Below are 19,826 nucleotides of genomic sequence, written 5' to 3'. Positions count from 1 at the left end.
TAATAATTCAGCACATTTTCATTTTGCAGCGTGGTTCCTCTTTGATTAGAGAGAAATCTTAATGAAATATTTAATTAAATGTAATAGAAAATTATACATTTGACAATGGAAGTGGTAGTTTGATAACATGGTTTGATAACTGGAAGGAAGGTTTGATAACTGATAAATGGAAGTGGTAGTTTGATAACTAATCTGTTTTTAAACTCTCTATATTTACTGTGTTGAAATCTTCTCTTGATTGTTGACTTTGACACTGTATGCCTACTTCCTGGGGATTCATCTAGCCAACTGTTGTGAAAGAGTTTTTTCTTCACCAGGGAAAGAATTCTTCTGGCATCCACCACAGTTGGTTTCTTCTTCTTGTCTTCCAGGTGGTTTGGTGTTCCTGCGCTCACTATTTTTTTTTCTTTTTAAGAATGTTCCAACTAGTTGATTTAACTATGGCTAATCTTTTTCTGCTGTGTGATGAGTTTGTATTGATTTTCTTCAGTCTCTTCAGCAATCTGAGCAACAGTATCTCGTCTGTTGGATCGGATCACACGGGCCAGCCTTTGTTCCCCACGTGAGCCTTGGCCGCCCATGACCCTGTCTCCGGTTCACCACTGTTCCTTTCTTGGACCACTTTTGATAGATACTGACCACTGAAGACCGGGAACACCCCACAAGAGCTGCAGTTTTGGAGATGCTCTGATCCAGTCGTCTAGCCATCACAATTTGGCCCTCGTCAAACTTGCTCAAATCCTTACGCTTGTCCATTTCTCCTGCTTCTAACACATCAACTTTGAGGACAAAATGTTCACTTGCTGCCTAATATATCCCACCCACTAACAGGTGCCATGATGAGGAGATCATCAGTCTTATTCACTTCACGTGTCACTGCTCATAATGTTATGGCTGATCGGTGTAAATGAAACCCACACTTTCTGTAGTCATGGAAGATGAATCAGTTTAAGATCTGTACCATAGACTGTCGCACCATGTCTAAACTCTAGAGTGTTGTGTTTAAAAACTCCAGCCGTTTATTAAATACTCTAGCCCATATGACACCAATAACCATCCCATAGTAAAAGTCACTGAGATCACAATTTTTCTCCTCATTCTATTTGACCTGCATGATTTATACTTTAGTTGTTTAGGTAGGTGGTATGTGTCAGTCCACATAAATGCCAAGGTTTCCATTGCCCAGAGCATCACACTGCCTCTGCCAGAATGCCTTCTTCCCATAGTGCATCACGGTGCCATACCTTCCCAGGTAAGCACACATGGTCATCCACATGATGTAAAAGAAAACGTAATTCATCAGACCAAGCCACCTTTTTTCATTGATCCATGGTCCAGTTAAGATGCTCACATGCCCGCTGTAGGTGCTTTCAGTGGTGGACAGGGGTCAAGCATAAGCACGCGGCCCGATCTGCAGCTACACAGCTCTATACACTGCAAGCTGCAATGCACTGTGTGTTCTGATACCACCTGTTGTTTCAGACACTGACCCAATTATCTAAAGTCACTCAGATCCTTACGCTCGCCCATTTTTCCTGCTTCCAAGACATCAACTTTGAGAACTGACTGTTCACTTACTACCTAATACTGGATATCCAACCACTTGACAGAGTAAAGAGATAATCAAAGCTATTCAGAGCACTGAACTGTACTGTATGTGTGTGTCTTAGCATTCTTTAGTCTTGTGTTTTGCACAAATATATACAGGAGCTTTGATTAACTGAGACACTGAAGCCCCTGTCTTTACTGCATGTACACACAGACGCACACACACACACTCCCAAACCATCACTGCTCCAAACCCCATCTCAGCTGTGTTCCTAAAATAACCAACACGATTCTCCTCCCTGATCCCCCTTCTTCATTTCGTTCTGCACAAGATCTGCATCTGAGTCAAACATGTCGTACATTTTTAGTTCATGACTTGTTACCTATTGCCTGTACATGATATAATAAAATTTATCCTAAAAGTATTAATGTGTGTGTGTCTGGAATAATGATGAAATGATCCTGACTGGTCACTATAAATAGGAAGCTGAAAAATCTGTGAATGTCCCAGGTGGGAAGGCAGTCACTTTAAGTCGTCATAATGGCAGCAGTGACGGTACTGAAGGCTAAATTTGGGTGTAAAAATGCTTCCAGACTCCCCCACACTCACACTCACACAGACACACACACACACTCGCAGGCAGTTTTAATACACTGGTGCTATATTCATTATATCAAGTTCTGTGCAACTCCTTACAACGAACTTTCTTCTAAATCGGGATTCATCTACTTAAATAGACATCCCGGGATTAGACTACAGCATGAGTCATAAGGAAACGTCAACTATATAGAGTTATGGAGCCGAATGAACCTTCCCTTAGAGTGTATGATTCTTTAGAGATCATTTCAGGATGATTTTTTTTTTTTATTGACTGACCATATAAACACAAGCTAGTGACAGATCTGCATGTGTGTTCATTTTAAAAAAAGCATAGTTTAAATGAATATGATTCAGAACATTTATTTGTGTTCATTTATAAAAATGTGCTCACTAATCCTGTTTTCATATTAAATATTAAAGGGTGTTAATTTCCAGGTGTCCAGCTTCTTAATGCAATTTCACCATTTTGATAAAAAACTACTGTTCCACTATTCCATTAAAAAAAAAAAAAAAAAAACTGTACAGTGTTCGCATCTGTTGATTAACAAATTCAGCTGCCGGTCATTTTGCTGTGTGTGTGTGAGAAACTGTCAATACCATCGTGTCCTCTGGCTGCATGCTGCTTTCTGGTCACAGTCCAATGGTCACGCAAACCCAACAATCACCATAGCAGCCACTGCGTCACTGTTGTCATGGCAACGGAAGCAGAGCTACTCATGGTACCACCCCCTTTTTTCCCCTCTCCCCTCCATTCATGCTGTCCATTCAGCCCTCCCTTCCCTGGCACTCGTTTTTATCTGCCTCCTTGAGCTGCTTCGTGAGCACGTGTTAAACTGAACGTGCGTTATCTCTTGCTGAATTTCGCTATGAAGAATCCGATAGTGTCTGTGTTGGCTTTTAGCAGGAGATCCTTAGAAGCGTGACTGTCAGTAGCCCCGCGCCATGATAACTCTGGGCGGAACCTCTGCAGCAGCCTCCGCTGGTCACATGATAATTCAGATCCAGGCATGCCCTGAGAGCCAAGGTGTGGTTCCTGGGAAATGGAAAAAAGATTTCCTATTTATTTGTGGGTGAGCAAAATCTGTGAAGACTTTACTTAGGGACAGTTATTATTTTCTCCAAATATGATCTTGCACCATGTTGGATTGGCTAAAGCAAAAAAAGCGAAAAATAAAATCGTTCATGAGTCAAATCCCTTACCAAAAATTGCTAAATAGATGACAAATATCATACTAATGATTTCAGCACTGTTAAAACCTGATCAGGATCCTGAGTGATGCTAGAAAAGCACTCATAACCGATCATTGGAAGATTACAAATTCCCTCATATCCAGCAGCCATTAACAGCTAAGAGAATAAAATTAACCATGCTCTATGGATGGGCGTGATAGCATGCTCTCTCTCCTCTCTATCTCTCTGTCAATCACAGAACCTGTGAGAAGTGACTAACTGTCTCAGTTTATCAACTTTATTTAACATTTTTAATTGATCAATCATACTATTAAAATACATTATAATTCACATTACTAATCCTGCTCCTGCTGTGTGCATTAAAAATAACATTTGCTAGTATTAGGCTTTAATTGTGTAAATTTAAATTTTAAGTGTTGTATTAGAGTTAAACAAATTGCTTAACACTGGCATGCGTTCATTTATTTCATACAACAGTGCTGTTGGATTCTCTACAGTGATGCGCCCAGAATTGTTGATTATTTTTCAGAATATTGACACCAAGTCTATACTTATCAGCAATACGCAATACGAATTTTATCTTAAGTAATACTGTGGAAAAAATTTGCTAGAGCTTTGTATCAAGGTAGATATACTATTGAACTTTTGCCTCTTTCAAATGCAGACATATTATTCAGTTGGACAGTGGTTCATGCAGCAGGGATATTCAACAGGAATGCATGCTTAGAAATGTCTAGATAACTATTAACAGTGCTTTTAAACACTGCGTTTAACCCTTCTGAGGCATCATCGCGCTAAAGCCTGCTTTTAACCCCGGCTACAGGAACGTTCCACGCCTGTAATTTAGAAGGGTTATGGCACATCTTTACCCGGGGATATGAATCCCTGCTCTGAAGCAGTGTGATTGTGGTGACAAACCTTTACAGCATGAAATTATATGGTGTTAGAATGTTACGCTTACATGACACACGCCCATTCAGAAAATAAAAGGTGCATGCCTCATATCACACGCTTCATACGGTCACAGAAACCCTGTGTGTTGTGTAAACAGCACTTATTCTCTTTTTCTTTTGTCTTTTTCTTTTTCTGCGTTTCTCAGCAGGCTTAAAAAAGCCCAGGAGGATTTAGGTGGAGATTTATGTGTTAACAGATGTGAAAGCACGAGACAAGCCATTATTCAAACCGATCACACGCTCTGTTTATCCAGTCATGGTTGTGGATTTTTGAATGTAAAGTGTGAAACATCAGGTTAGGATTCAGTTTACAACAAGCCAGGGTTAATCATCTCAAGTGTAAAAAGCCCTGCTAAGTAGATAAAGGCTATAAATAAGACAATTTAAAGTGGTTATGTTTTGTTTCATAGTGGTGCTTCGCATTACAAACTATGACTAGAGCCACAGACCGAACCTGACACAGAGAATAAAAGCAACTGCCTCCTGCTTTTTGTTGACTTTCGTTTAAACAAGCAAGGTCATTGCTTCCTTAATCAAATGAGAGAAGAAAAAAAGATCTGTGACAAATTTCCCTCCTTGACGAGTTTCCTTCAGTAGAATCATTATCACATATGCATAAATGCAACAGAAACTGCGACTTTTAAAAAACTAGAGTCGGATAGTTTTTTTTTCCCGTATGCTGATCGATCAATGATTCTGTACGTTATCTTGTCGGCACTCATACTCCTACCTGTGGCTCCAGAGTTAAACTTGGAAACGTTTTCAATGCCCAGGCCACCTGCTCTTCATTCTCAGCAAGTGTTACAGTGCAGGTACTATACACCAACACACCTCCCTTTTTCAAGAGCTGCACAGCCTGTAACACACACAGTCACAGTAACAGTACTGCATTTCAGTACAGACTAATGACTGTAATCACAGTCGAGTAAGCAAACTGCACCATCTACTGGAAATGAATGCAAGTCACAAAATAAGAAGTAAGGGGTTGAAATCTGAATCTGTGTGTATGAGCTGTTTACCTCTGCAAAGAGCACAGTGCTTTTTCCCACTGATCAAGAACTTAGGCTCAGAGGTTATAGCTTAAGATAACAACAGGAAGTAAGGGTATTAAGGGGCAGGGCTAGCAGCAAATTTATATCCATAGTTGCCAATTCTGAGGTAATTTTTTTGTGTAAAATGCAGCAGATAGAGTGCCAGATCCAGGGGACATGATCACATCACCCCTATTTTACCTATTTTACATTAGTTATATACACGATGGTTGATTTGTTTTGATTTCAGTTTGTTACTAGCTTTTAAAATAGTGAAAGCATCTTTCTGACTGTTTCTCAAAATACGTTCCACTTTCTGAGTTTCTTACATACTGTAATGTAAAACTTAAGAAATCAGATAAAGCAGATTTTATTCATTTGTGCCCCCAAAATCTGGAACATTTTATCGATGGAAATTAGACAACTGCTAAATATTAATATTTTTTATTAAATGATTTTAAAAGACAAATATATATTTAAGTTAGCATTTGATTAACATATTTATATATTTAGTAATTATTTTCAATTTTGTATTTTATATTATTATTTTACACTTTTACTTTGTTTTTGTTTGGGTTTTTTTACGTTCTGACATGTGAAGCACTTTGAGCTGCATTTTGTGAATGAAAAGTGCTATACAAGTTATTAGAATTTTTTTCTTCATCAATTGCCCTTGTTGCACATGAAATGATTATGCTCACTCTTTCTTCGACCATTACTGTAACTCTTGAAGTGAAAAATGAATCTGAATAATTAGATAAGTTCCATTAAGTTCCTGTTTTGCTGAAAAACACAGTGTAGATGTGCCCCTACCGTGCGGAAGAGTTTTCTCTGTAAAGGCTGGTATGAGCACACTTCCTTGAGACTGTAGTTGATAGCCATGTTAGGTCTCTGTCCCAGCCCACTGCACGGAGCATCTAATAATATCCGATCAAAACTCTCTTCTGGGAATGGAGGAGTGTCTGCTGACATGCAGAAAATAATATATTTTACATATCAGAATCAGCAAAAGCTCATAAATAGTCAGTTCAAACCATTGTTTCCCAGAATAATACATTGATATAAATGTACATAAACATAAACATCATTCTCAAATCTGATTGGTCAGAAGGTCTGTAATTAATTTTCTATAAAAGAGCAGCTCTGACAGTAGTGCCAGCTGCACTGGTCACGTTTATGTAAGTGTCCTCCGTGTAATAAATTATTCATTTCAACTCCTTCACAGGGATTTGTATGGCACAAGCTCCACATAAACATCTGGTACTTCCTACTCAGCGTGACATGAGCTCCCTTTCCAAAAACCTTCAAACTGACTGTCCCTCAGTGCTGGAATGACCTTCTAACATCAATCACCTCTTCGGTAAACATATAACTAATATAACATATAACTTGTCCCTACTCCAAAACATTCATCATCATCATCATCATCATCATCATCACGTACATTAGCTCTTTGTACGGAGACAGACGGATGTCCAGTAGAATCCATGTGTGGATTTATTAAGACAAACACACAAGGCAAACAAATCCAAATGGTAAAGCGTCATCCAAACAGTGAAGCAAACACATTTCGTAATATCAGTAACGACGGTCCGAGATGTAAACAATGCCAAAATACAAAATACACAATCCAAACATGAAAACCGCAAAACAGACCAACAGGACAAACACTGGAAACACAGACAGAAGTAACAAAAGAACGGCTCGGTATGATAGAGAACTAACGATACTTCGTGTCTAGGCTACTATGATGCTGACTTTAAATGTCTGTTCTAGCTGATAGGAACGTGAACATGGAAGTGGTAAAAATTCAGGCGATGGCTCTCTCTGGAGGACAGGAGGGGGGATTACTCTCTTACAGCACTACTACATTAACAATCTGGTATATTAGCAGTAGTTTTTTATATTGTCCTCGGTTATATAGATGACTTTGCTTCCATTTCCTCATTTGTAAGCCTGCTACATGATAAATGTAAACAGATTTCGATCTATAATGTGGCATTTATTTACACGCAAGTAGTCTCCAACGTCAGTGCTTTGTAACAGTTAGCTTTATAGCACTGGGAAGTTTTCAGGATGGAGGACTTTGCACTTTTTTCTTTGTAAAATGTCCAAAGACCTTTTTTTTTGTCTATTTGACTTGTAGAAAAGTGGAGGAAAAATCAGGAGACTGGTGAGGATAGAGCTCTTCATAGTTGCTGTAATGTAACATGCCTTTACGAACATTCAACAACATTAAATGTGTAAAGGAATAGAAATATGTCATTGATGAAAATTGTAATCTTTGATTAATAAAAAAAAACTACAAGATGTAGTTATTTGTAAAAATAATTAATTAAATATTTGTGTGTGTGTGTGTGGTGGGGATGGTATAACAGCAGCACACCACCTCATCATGTCCTGCCATGTACTTATAATAGTTGGTATCTTATTTCATGACTGGCTTATAAATGTATACATTTCTGTAAAGCTGCCTTGTGACAATGTCCATTGTTAAAAGCACTGGACATATAAAATTGAACTGAATTTGTCTGAGGTGTGAAAATGTAGGAAATATATAAATACAGTAAATGAACGTGATCTGATCAGTACCTGTACTGCCGGTGTGGTTAGGATCAGAGCTGACGGCCTGTATGCTGTTGTAACAGTGCGCTTGAATACAGTGCAGCCGCAGCGCTCGAGCATTCTCGCTGATCTTCTCCACCTTGGATTTGATCTTGTCCAGAGCCACTACGACTCCCTGACACAGGGACAAAAACACCAAGGAGAAATCAGAGTCATGTAAATAAAGCACATGTGAAAATAAGTGTAAAGTCAGTACATAGTGATGTAAGTCGTACGTAGTGTAATCCTCTCCTGGCTAGTAATTTTGTCTCATTTCATTGAAAAATAGCTTATTAGAAATATCTGAATGTGTAATAAATCAGTCATGGCATGTTTGGTGTATCATGTTTGCTACTTGAGATTTGTGATGAGGCTGGAAAAATAAAGTAACTAACACATGCTTACATCCAGTTCAGCACTGTGCCCAAAACATGATTAAAGGGTTGGATGGATGGATGGATGGATGGATGAGTAGATGGATGGATGAATGGATGGATGAGTAGAAGGATGGATGGATGGATGGATGGATGAATGGATGAATGGATGAATGAATAGAAGGATGGATGGATGGATGGATGGATGAGTAGAAGGATGGAAGGATGGATGGATGGATGGATGAGTAGAAGGATGGATGGATGGATGGATGAACAAACAATGAAAAAAGTTTAGCAGCTCTTAAGATGGCTAATATTAAAAACAAAGATTAATTAAATAGCTAGTAATAGATAAACAGTATAGACAGTATAAACAGTAGTGCAGTGACAGCAGTATTATAAGTGATTTAGTGCAGTTCCTTGTAATTGTGTCAGTACTGTACATATGTTCATGAGTTGAATACAATGTTCACAGTATAATGTATAATTGTAACAGTGGAAACATTATTAGTAGTTAAGTAGTCTTTATTTGTCACATATACGTTACTGCACAGTGCAATTCTTTCTTCACATGTCCTATCCTTGGAGGGTTGGGGTCAGAGCACAGGGTCAGCCATGATGCAGCACCCCTGGATCAGGGCGGTTGGGGGTGGAATGATTTAGGGGCCTTGCTCAAGGGCCCATAGCAGCAGCATGGCAGTGCTGGGGCTTGAACCCTGATCTTCCGATCAACAACCCAGAGAGAATCCCTGAGTATCTCTTGTTGAGTATATTCAGTACACAATAGACAGTGGATGACAAGCTGTGATCTATGACAATGAACGAAAGTAAGGAAAGTCTGTAACCACCATCTTCGGTAGCAGCTGGAAGCACTTTGTTTCTCAACACACTGTTTTGTTTATGACTCTCTGTAAAAGCACATGATTCTGAGTCATCAATTGTGTTTACATTAGCAACAACCCTACCGCCAAGCTGCCTATCAGAGTGTGTCAGGGTGCATTATAATGCTGAAATAGTCCACTCCTATTAGGGAATACTGTTGCCATGAAGGGGTGTATTTGGTCTGCAGCAATGTTTAGGTAGATGTCCACATGAATGCCAAGACTTAAGGATTTCCAGCAGAACAATTAATTGAGCATCACACTGCCTCTACAGCTTGCCTTCTTCCCATAGTGCATCCATCTCTTCCCTAGCTAAGTGACAAACACGTACCCGAATGATGTAAAAGAAAACGTAATTTCTTGGCCCAAGCCACCTGCTTCCACAGCTCCATGATCCAGTTCTTATCATCACATGCTCATTGTAAGTGCTTGCCTTCACTCCCAATGAGTCCTAAGTGCCAAGGATCTCATGGCTGGTTCACCAAGTTGACCACTTTTGGTAGGTTTTAACCACTACATACCAGGAACATCCTAAGACCTGTGGTTTTGGAGATGCTCTGATCCCAAGACAGTCACACTCACCTGATTAGCCATGAGAGCAGCTATGTGTGTAGTCTTTCCTCCAGGAGCTGCACACATGTCCAAGATCCTCTCACCAGGACGAGGACCCAAAACATGACCCACCACAACTGACGGGAGATTCTGCATACACACACACACAATTATTAATACGTGACAGATTATTGTTATCCTTCCGAACATGCAAATATGAAATCCTACCTGCAGGAACACTTCACTTGTCAGTACGCCATCAAACGATGGGCTTTGGTAAAGAGCGTCCACCATCCTAACAGCCACACCTCTAACAACACCACAAAGAGAAAGAAAGAGAGAGAAGAAAACAAGAGATTAAAAATTATTCAAAGAAATGAACGTTTTCTAAATAACGAATCGCAAATCAATTGCAATTACAATTTACCTTACTGGTCCTTCTGGACAAAAAATATCTGAACGGTTCATCACACACACACCATTCCCCAGAAAGACCTTCTTGCCCTGGAACTCTTTAGCTCCTCGTGTGCACCTACCCTCCACGTCTGAGAAAACTGACACCTGGTCACCTGCCTTCATGACTGAGACATACAGAAAACACAGACACACACCTTCCAGTGTTAATAATGTATTTTATCCATTATGTTTTAAATACACTGTGTGTGAAAGTTCTTACACTTGGGTGCACTGAGGACACCTGGAGCAAAGACATGAGCTCCTCTCAGTACAGCACTGCCACACTGTGCACCGACGATCACCTCTGCAGTCAAAATACTGACATCCCTGAACACATCACAGAGCTGCACTTGAGTAAAACATTTATGCTGCACGAAAACATCTCTCTCTCTCTCTCTCTCACACACACACACACACACACACAAAGAAAGGACAGAGAGGAAAGAGCAACACTGTTTTATTTACTCTACAATATTGAACTTAACTTACCATATTGTAGATACATACAACAAGGGTTTGGCTTTAACACACACACACACACACACACACATACATGCAGGCATACATACACACACAAACAATTGAAACCAGAAGAAAAGTAAACACACCACATACACTTTGGTCATATATTTCATGTAAAGTATATATATATTTGTTCAAATATCAAATTTGTTTAATGTTTACTTGTCCAAAAGTAAAAAATATATAAGCCATCTATCAAAAAAATACTTAATTTTATGACAAGATACTAGTTAACCCTTTCTGTCTAAGTGATCCTCTTGGCTTGATGTAGGAAAATGTGTCTTAATACATCATGCATGTTATAAATGGCAACTTCAGCCACTTATCAGTTATCCAGAGGCTGAATCCCAAATGCTGTTATAGTCGGTATATACTGCATTACAAAGCTGTTAAGTTATAATGTTTCATTAGATCTCTCTACCCTGGTCAGTTTTAAATTGCTGTGAGGCACCAGTGTGACATGCTTGATAAAGATCGCATCTTAATTACTTAACAAGGTCGCAGAACACCGCACTCCTCACTGAACACATTCAGGTAAACCAATGCTATTGATTCCATTTTCCTTATTGACCACTACAAGACCAACAATAGCGAAGACTAAAGATTAAACAGACGGTGCGTTTTCACCCTCCTTAGTTCCTGTGAAGTCCAGCTTCTCTGTATACAAAGACACTGGACATCAGGGTTTGTAAAGATGCTTCATAATGAAATTCCAGAACTTTCCAGGACTTTTCAAGCACTTTTTTAATTTCAAGAACTATACAAGAGTCATTCAAACATATTTCTTCTTAAATAAAAAATATTTTTATCTGCTGACTTTTTCAGTCATGGATTAAATTTGCATTTCCCAGCCACTGATTCATTTTCACCATAATGGAAAATACTCTAGACGAGTTACAGGAGCTGTGTCCACCAAAATGAGTGACCCAATAGCAGAAAAAAGGGGAGGGGCTACAGCACTGTGTCGTATCTGTGAATAAAAGATTGTATTTGTGTTCTATCCAAAATAAGCCCTTTTAAACTATTTAGCAATTTCATATTTATTGATTTTTTTTATCATTTAAACACCTTTTTAAGTGTGATTATATAAAAATGCCTATTTTCACAGTTTTCCAGAAATTACATTTAAAAAGAAACGTCAAAGCACTTCATGGACCTTGTACAAATCCTGCGATAAACAGGAATAATTAAATCCTACTGGAAAACTGGCTAATCATAATTATACACTAAATAAACATTGAAAACTTTATCCGTTTAATAGTGAAAATGTAAATAGATGCTATCTGGAATTGGAGCTTCATGTATTCATCGTTACAACTAAACATAAGTGTACATTTAAATCTCCTTCTCCCAGGAACTCCAAGGAGTATGAGCTGATTACGTACCTCGGCCCTCTAACCGGCAGCAGCAGCACATCTGGAAGTTGTGGGTGAGGAAGGATGGGAGTGGAAACCCGGTCACTGTAACAATCGCTCACTTGCTGCTGAAAGACAGGAAGAAACCATCAGAGATGAAAGAGTCTAGAATGATATGCTGTCAAAATAAGAGATTAATGATAATGCTCTAGCTTAAACAAATGTCTCATCAGTACGTCTAAAAAAAAACATTCAGATTCAGAAAATTCCAGATCAGTCAGTTAGAGTCAGTTTCAAAATAAATGATTACAGGAACTTGTGTTGTCAGGTCAAGTCAACAGGTCTAGTGTAATAGTAGACTTCTGTGCCTGTCACGATCACTAAAAGACATTTGGCCTATGTACCAGGCAGGTCCAGTGAAATAGGTATGGTCTCTCATCTGTCAAGCCCAGTAAAGTAGACATGGCCTCAATCACTGTAAGGCCCAGTGGAGGACATGTAGCCAACTGTGTATGTCAAGGCACTGATAAAGGCATGGGACAGGTTCAGTAAAAGATATCTGACCTCTGTGCCTGCCTGGTACATTGAAAGAGTTGTGGCCTCTGTGCCTCTCAGGTTCAGTCAAGAGTCATGTCCTCTGTGCCTGTCAGGTTCAGTCAAGAGTCATGTCCTCTGTGCCTGTCAGGTTCAGTCAAGAGTCATGTCCTCTGTGCCTCTCAGGTTCAGTCAAGAGTCATGCCCTCTGTGCCTGTCAGGTTCAGTCAAGAGTCATGTCCTCTGTGCCGGTCAGGTTCAGTAAAGAGTCATGTCCTCTGTGTCCGTCAAGTTCAGTAAAGAGTCATGTCCTCTGTGCCGGTCAGGTTCAGTAAAGAGTCATGTCCTCTGTGTCTGTCAGGTTCAGTAAAGAGTCATGTCCTCTGTGCCGGTCAGGTTCAGTCAAGAGTCATGCCCTCTGTGCCTGTCAGGTTCAGTCAAGAGTCATGCCCTCTGTGCCTGTCAGGTTCAGTCAAGAGTCATGTCCTCTGTGCCGGTCAGGTTCAGTCAAGAGTCATGCCCTCTGTGCCTGTCAGGTTCAGTAAAGAGTCATGTCCTCTGTGCCTGTCAGGTTCAGTAAGAGAGTCATGTCCTCTGTGTCTGTCAGGTTCAGTAAGAGAGTCATGTCCTCTGTGTCTGTCAGGTTCAGTAAAGAGTCATGTCCTCTGTGTCTGTCAGGTTCAGTAAAGCGTCATGTCCTCTGTGTCTGTCAGGTTCAGTAAAGAGTCATGTCCTCTGTGTCCGTCAGGTTCAGTAAAGAGTCATGTCCTCTGTGTCCGTCAAGTTCAGTAAAGAGTCATGTCCTCTGTGCCGGTCAGGTTCAGTCAAGAGTCATGCCCTCTGTGCCTCTCAGGTTCAGTCAAGAGTCATGCCCTCTGTGCCTGTCAGGTTCAGTCAAGAGTCATGTCCTCTGTGCCTGTCAGGTTCAGTCAAGAGTCATGTCCTCTGTGCCGGTCAGGTTCAGTAAAGAGTCACGTCCTCTGTGTCCGTCAGGTTCAGTAAAGAGTCATGCTCTCTGTGCCTGTCAGGTTCAGTAAAGAGTCACGTCCTCTGTGCCGGTCAGGTTCAGTAAAGAGTCACGTCCTCTGTGTCCGTCAGGTTCAGTAAAGAGTCATGTCCTCTGTGTCTGTCAAGTTCAGTAAAGAGTCATGTCCTCTGTGTCTGTCAGGTTCAGTAAAGAGTCATGTCCTCTGTGCCGGTCAGGTTCAGTAAAGAGTCATGTCCTCTGTGCCGGTCAGGTTCAGTAAAGAGTCATGTCCTCTGTGTCCGTCAAGTTCAGTAAAGAGTCATGTCCTCTGTGCCGGTCAGGTTCAGTAAAGAGTCATGTCCTCTGTGCCTGTCAGGTTCAGTCAAGAGTCATGTCCTCTGTGCCTCTCAGGTTCAGTCAAGAGTCATGCCCTCTGTGCCTGTCAGGTTCAGTCAAGAGTCATGTCCTCTGTGCCGGTCAGGTTCAGTAAAGAGTCATGTCCTCTGTGCCTCTCAGGTTCAGTCAAGAGTCATGTCCTCTGTGCCTGTCAGGTTCAGTCAAGAGTCATGTCCTCTGTGCCTGTCAGGTTCAGTCAAGAGTCATGCTCTCTGTGCCTGTCAGGTTCAGTCAAGAGTCATGCTCTCTGTGCCTGTCAGGTTCAGTAAAGAGTCATGTCCTCTGTGCCGGTCAGGTTCAGTAAAGAGTCACGTCCTCTGTGTCCGTCAGGTTCAGTAAAGAGTCATGTCCTCTGTGTCTGTCAAGTTCAGTAAAGAGTCATGTCCTCTGTGCCGGTCAGGTTCAGTAAAGAGTCATGTCCTCTGTGCCGGTCAGGTTCAGTAAAGAGTCATGTCCTCTGTGTCCGTCAAGTTCAGTAAGAGAGTCATGTCCTCTGTGCCTGTCAGGTTCAGTCAAGAGTCATGTCCTCTGTGTCCGTCAGGTTCAGTAAGAGAGTCATGTCCTCTGTGCCGGTCAGGTTCAGTAAAGAGTCATGTCCTCTGTGTCCGTCAAGTTCAGTAAAGAGTCATGTCCTCTGTGCCGGTCAGGTTCAGTAAAGAGTCATGTCCTCTGTGTCTGTCAGGTTCAGTAAAGAGTCATGTCCTCTGTGTCCGTCAGGTTCAGTAAGAGAGTCATGTCCTCTGTGCCTGTCAGGTTCAGTAAAAGAGTCATGTCCTCTGTGTCGGTCAGGTTCAGTAAGAGAGTCATGTCCTCTGTGTCTGTCAGGTTCAGTAAAGAGTCATGTCCTCTGTGTCTGTCAGGTTCAGTAAAGAGTCATGCCCTGTGTCCATCAGGTTCAGTAAGAGAGTCATGTCCTCTGTGTCTGTCAGGTTCAGTAAAGAGTCATGTCCTCTGTGTCCGTCAGGTTCAGTAAAAGAGTCATGTCCTCTGTGTCCATCAGGTTCAGTAAAGAGTCAAGTCCTCTGTGTCCGTCAGGTTCAGTAAAGAGTCATGCCCTCTATGTCCATCAGGCTCAGTAAGAGAGTCATGTCCTCTGTGTCCATCAGGTTCAGTAAAGAGTCATGCCCTGTGTCCATCAAGTCCATTGAAAGTGTCGTAGCTCCTATATCCGTCAGGTCCAGTAAAAGACTTGTGGCCTCTGTGCCTGTCAGGTCCAGTAAAAGAGACTCGGCCCCTATACCCATCAGGCCTAGTAAAAGATAGCCGTCAGGTCCAGTAAAAGACTCGTGGCCTCTGTGCCTGTCAGGTTCAGTAAAAGAGCTGCACTCTTTGTCCCTATCAGGTTTAGAAGTCGTGCCCAGTACTGTCTGATGCTGTACCATACAATAACTCTAATTCACATGATGCCGAAATACCAATTAGATTAAATGTCGTTATCTTTAATCACTGATGATATATTAACATGAGCATTTCTTATTTCTTATTGGAAAATCCTCTTCGGCTCCACAATAGGAGTCAAATCAACAGATCAAGAGCTGCATGAATGCAATCTTTTCACAGTAGTTTCATGTGTCCTGTCTGCTGTTTACATGTGAGTTCCTGTATTGCAACCAAAATGTGGTCATGCAAGTGTAATGAGAACAGTCAGATCAGAACTTGTGAAATTTTTGGAGGGGTACATCACACTTCACTGCACATATTGCTGCTGGCTCCTTTCCCACACCCACACGTCTCTCAGCACAGAACTGTCACTGCCTCACAAGTGTGCAGTTTTTTTTGTTTTTTGTTTTTGTCCACCACACACATGGGAGGGTACACGTGACTTGTTTGGTTTCTAAAATGTGTGTGTGTGCAAGTCTGATTACATATTTCCCAAGCACTTTATTCATGCCATTATTTCATCAGCCAATCATGTGGCAGAGGTAGAATGCATAAAATCATGCAGATAAGGGCCGGCAGCTTTAGGTAATGTTCACATCACCCGTGTCAGATGGGTTGGTAAAATGTGTCAATCAAAATGTATTGTGTTGAGTATTTCAGAAACTGCTGATCTCCTGGGGCATCAGTAAAAAAAAAATCACCTGGTCTTCAGCTGTCTGTTATCGCCGAGTCTGTGACCATGACAGCGTCAGATTCTTGTTCTTGGCTAACAGGAGTGGATACTAATGTAGTCTTCTGCTGTTATAGCTCATCCACCTCAAGGTTCGGTGTTTTGTGAATGCTGAGATGCTTTTCTGCTCACTGTGTTTGTGAAAAGTGATTATCTGAGTTACTATATCCTTCCTAGCAGCTAGAACCAATCTGTCGATTTTCTTCAGAACAAGGCGTCTCCACCCACAGAACTGTCAGTCACTTGATGCACCATTCTGTGTAAATTTCAGAGACTGTTATGTGTCAAAATCACATAGCTTTCACAATCAGTTTTTGAAAAGCTCCAACCAACAACCATGCCACAGCTAAAGCCTCTGAGATCACACTTTTTCTCCGGTCTGATTTTTGATGAGAACATCAACTGGAGCTCTTAATCTGAGCAATCCTGTGTTGCTGCAATATGATTGGCTGATCAGATAACTGCTCGAGTGTGTAGGTGTTCCTAATAAAGTGCTCAGTGAGAGTACTGTTACCGACACACACTTGTGCAATGTGCTGCTCCAGCCTGTGTTGAATGTCCTGTAGTGAGTGTGTGTGTGTGCTGGCTCTCAGGCAGGTGAGTGATGGCGGGTGGGACAGACAGGACAGCAGCGAATCAAACACTCTCTCGGCCTCCTCCTTTCCGAGTTCAGACACGAGCTGAAGAAAAAAAGAAAGACACAAAGATCTTTTTTATTTACTCTTGTACACAAGCATCTTAAAGAATCTTGAAGATGTTATCTTCTAACGTTAAACTTCTGTGTAAGTTTATCCCAACAGAGATAAACATGTCTCACGCTGACTCATTTGAGTTTGCAGCGATCAAAAAATAAATAAATAAAATGTATTTGTTTATACTGATTGAAAATATCCCATAAAGTCGAGTTCCATGGAACACCAGTGTACCGCTATAAAGAGCTTCACTACAAGCTTGGAACACTTTTCTTTAGGAAGTTTCTCCCATTCATCATGGCAGAAGCATTCAAATTCCAGGTTGGATGGGAAGCATTAGTGCACACACAATGGGTCTGAAATGTGCGTACACAATCTCCCACGCAGTAACTGAGGTTTATAATGAAACACTTAGTGAGAAATTGAGTGTATATTTATGGAAGCGTTGACCCATGTGTAGCGCCATCTACATTTTAGAAACTGTGGGAATTAGCGACACGCTGTGGTCATGTCGAGAATTACAGCTAAATGTGCAAATCACTCATTACACGTCATATCAAATTATATAGAGCAGTTATTACGCGTGTGTGTGTGTGTGTGAGTGATATGAAGCGTAACGTGTAATTGCAAGGATTTACGCATTTAACTGTCTATTCCTATGTAATAATATTCATTGCTCCAATTAACTGTGAGCTGTGATGTAATCTCACACATTTACTGATGTATTAATAAGCTACATAAAGATCTAATGGCAAAATGTCATGACCTACAAGCAGATTTCTTTTTTGAAAAATAAGTTTCAAGTAGATCCCAAGTTTAGAGAGACACTAAAGCCACTAAAAGGCTTACTTTAAAGCCACTTTAAAGCCATTTTAAAGCCATTTAAAAAACTCAACTATCATTAACCACCATCAATTCAGCTATATTGATTGGTGTAATTAAATCGACAAGTTGCTACATTAGAGTTTCTATGACTATGATTTCTGCCTTTACATGCACATGAATGTAATATGGAGTTGGCCCGCCCTTTGCAGCTATAACAGCTTTAATTCTTCTGGGAAGGCTTTCCATAAGGTTTAGGAGTGCGTTTATGGGAATTTTTGACCGTTCCTCTAGAAGCGCATTTGTGAGGTCAGGCACTGATGTTGGATGAGAAGACTTGGCTCGCAGTCTCCACTCTAATTCATCCCAAAGGTGTTCTATCGGGTTGAGGTCAGGACTCTCTGCAGCCAAACTCACTCATCCATGTCTTTATGGACCTTGCTTTGTGCACTGGTCTGCAGTCATGTTGGAACAGGAAGGGGTCATCCCCAAACTGTTCCCACAAAGTTGGGAATTGTCCAAAATGTCTTGGTATGCTGAAGCATTAAGAGTTCCTTTCACTGGAACTAAGGGGCCAAACCCAACCCCTGAAAAGCAACACCTGAATTCAATGATTTGGAGGGGTGTCCCAAAACATTTGGCAATATAGTGTATCTGTTACATGGAACAGCGGCGAATACACACTAGATAGTGGCGAATACACAACTTTTTTAGTTTTAACCTTAGAAACCACTCACAAATTTTCACTTTCCACTTACCTTCAACTAGATTTAGTCTCAGACTACACCTGAGTGTAAGTTATAAATTCTACATAGAACTTTTACACATTTTACATCCAGCCTTGTGTCACAACCGAGTGTATATCCATCATTCCATCAGGCCCTTATTGAGTAATCGGGTTTGACTGTAAGCAAGGCAAAACCTCTTTAAGAACATTTGAGAAACTTAAGAGGAACCAACTTTGAAAGGAAACCCACCCACACCGAATAACAGGATTGTAACTTATTACTCTTTCACAACAAATGCATTACTCTTCAATAACATCACATACATCCCAAACGATCACAAAATGTTCAGGGTATACAAGATAGTCTTTATGATTACAGCAGCTGTAGTTGTAGTTGTAGTTTACCTAACATTAGGTAAAAGCAAGCAAAAGTATGCATGTGAGATTACCCACTGAAGAAAGGCTGAAACTTGGGATTTTTTTTTTATTATTATTATTTCAATTTTACATTACAGTATTTTCCAATTATTCACTTATTATTCATTTTATATATATATATATATATATATATATATATATATATATATATATATATATATATATATATATATAGTATTATATAGTTGCAAAGGTCAGCAACTATATAATAAATACATGACATTTTTTCAGCATAGTGAACATAATAAAGGACAGAATTGAATTCTCAGCACTAGGATCGTACCTCTTTGTTGGTGTAAACATTATGAAGATATTCCTGCACTTCAGACCTGAAGGCTATCTGAGGGAACACGCTCTTGTTTATCACAGACATCATGGACACTGGAAGAGGGTGAAAGAGGAGAAGAAGGTACATCTGTCAGGTGTAAATAAATACAGATTTTTTTTAGTTTATTCTCTTGACTTAAAAGCGTAGATCAGAGCAAGTGGTTACTGACTTAAAAGCATCGGATTACTTCTGAATCTGATTTGGATCTGAATGTTTATATATGAATGAATGAAGCACGTGCCTGCTCCTGACAGCTTATACTGCGTGCGCCCGCGCACACACACGCACGCGCACGCACACGCACACACACACACACACACAGAGAAAACAAACTACAAACTCTCCTACTCACCCAGAGTCTTCTTCTTTCAGTGATCAAGGATAAGTTAAAACATTTTTACTTCCCATTATTGGGTCACGCCCACGTGGCATGTTATGTCCGTAAACGTCATGAAGGATCATAGTTCAAACCCCGGCTTGACGGGAAATGTAGTTCTACAATTACATCTTACACGTCATATCAAATTATTACAAATTCCAACTCTTTTGTTACTGCTGTTTTGATTCCTTTGCTGCCCTGCTGTTTTATTGCTGTCTTATCAGGCAGCGCTTAGGTATCTACAAATCTAGATCAGTACTTTCCTCCTAACAAATACCTCCGTTTAAGACTTAAGAATTTTCACGTTTCATCAGCAAACATCGGCTAGATTTATAACGTGAAAAAAACTTTTATTTTTAAAAAAT

The 19,826-nt window shown here is 40.5% G+C and overlaps 1 protein-coding gene across 5 annotated transcripts; it reads right to left on the bottom strand.

Annotated features, from left to right (window-relative positions):
* Window positions 1-76: 76 nt before the first annotated feature.
* nsun6 (NOP2/Sun RNA methyltransferase 6) lies at window positions 77-19,576 on the bottom strand. 5 transcript variants are annotated; one of them, XM_058394733.1, is made up of 12 exons: window positions 19,435-19,576; window positions 19,038-19,135; window positions 16,600-16,755; window positions 12,099-12,196; window positions 10,412-10,518; window positions 10,163-10,316; window positions 9,964-10,045; window positions 9,766-9,885; window positions 7,917-8,064; window positions 6,138-6,289; window positions 5,024-5,149; window positions 77-3,182 (listed from the first exon to the last, which is right to left on the bottom strand). In XM_058394733.1, exons 2-12 carry the CDS (start codon window positions 19,128-19,130, stop codon window positions 2,994-2,996), a joined length of 1,425 nt encoding a protein of 474 aa, XP_058250716.1. In that variant the 5' UTR covers window positions 19,131-19,135; window positions 19,435-19,576; the 3' UTR covers window positions 77-2,993. The 5 variants fall into 5 exon arrangements, with proteins under 5 accessions (XP_058250716.1, XP_058250713.1, XP_058250714.1 ...); XM_058394730.1 differs by having other exon boundaries at window positions 19,038-19,169; window positions 19,435-19,514; XM_058394731.1 differs by having other exon boundaries at window positions 6,138-6,286; window positions 19,038-19,169; window positions 19,435-19,513.
* Window positions 19,577-19,826: the final 250 nt, after the last annotated feature.

The sequence above is a fragment of the Hemibagrus wyckioides genome, linkage group LG07 (genome assembly GCF_019097595.1).
Source record: "Hemibagrus wyckioides isolate EC202008001 linkage group LG07, SWU_Hwy_1.0, whole genome shotgun sequence".
Lineage (NCBI taxonomy): Eukaryota > Metazoa > Chordata > Actinopteri > Siluriformes > Bagridae > Hemibagrus > Hemibagrus wyckioides.
This window is presented reverse-complemented; position numbering and strand designations above follow the sequence as displayed.

Excerpts from the sequence above, each read along its gene's own strand:
- nsun6 (XM_058394730.1), bottom strand. The coding sequence starts at position 19,169 with ATGTACCTTCTTCTCCTCTTTCACCCTCTTCCAGTGTCCATGATGTCT. Across the intron at positions 10,317-10,411 it reads TGTCCTCAGTGCACCCAAGT|TCATGAAGGCAGGTGACCAG; the intron begins GTAAGAACTTTC and ends TGTATGTCTCAG. Across the intron at positions 3,183-5,023 it reads GTTTAACTCTGGAGCCACAG|GAACCACACCTTGGCTCTCA; the intron begins GTAGGAGTATGA and ends TCCATTTCCCAG.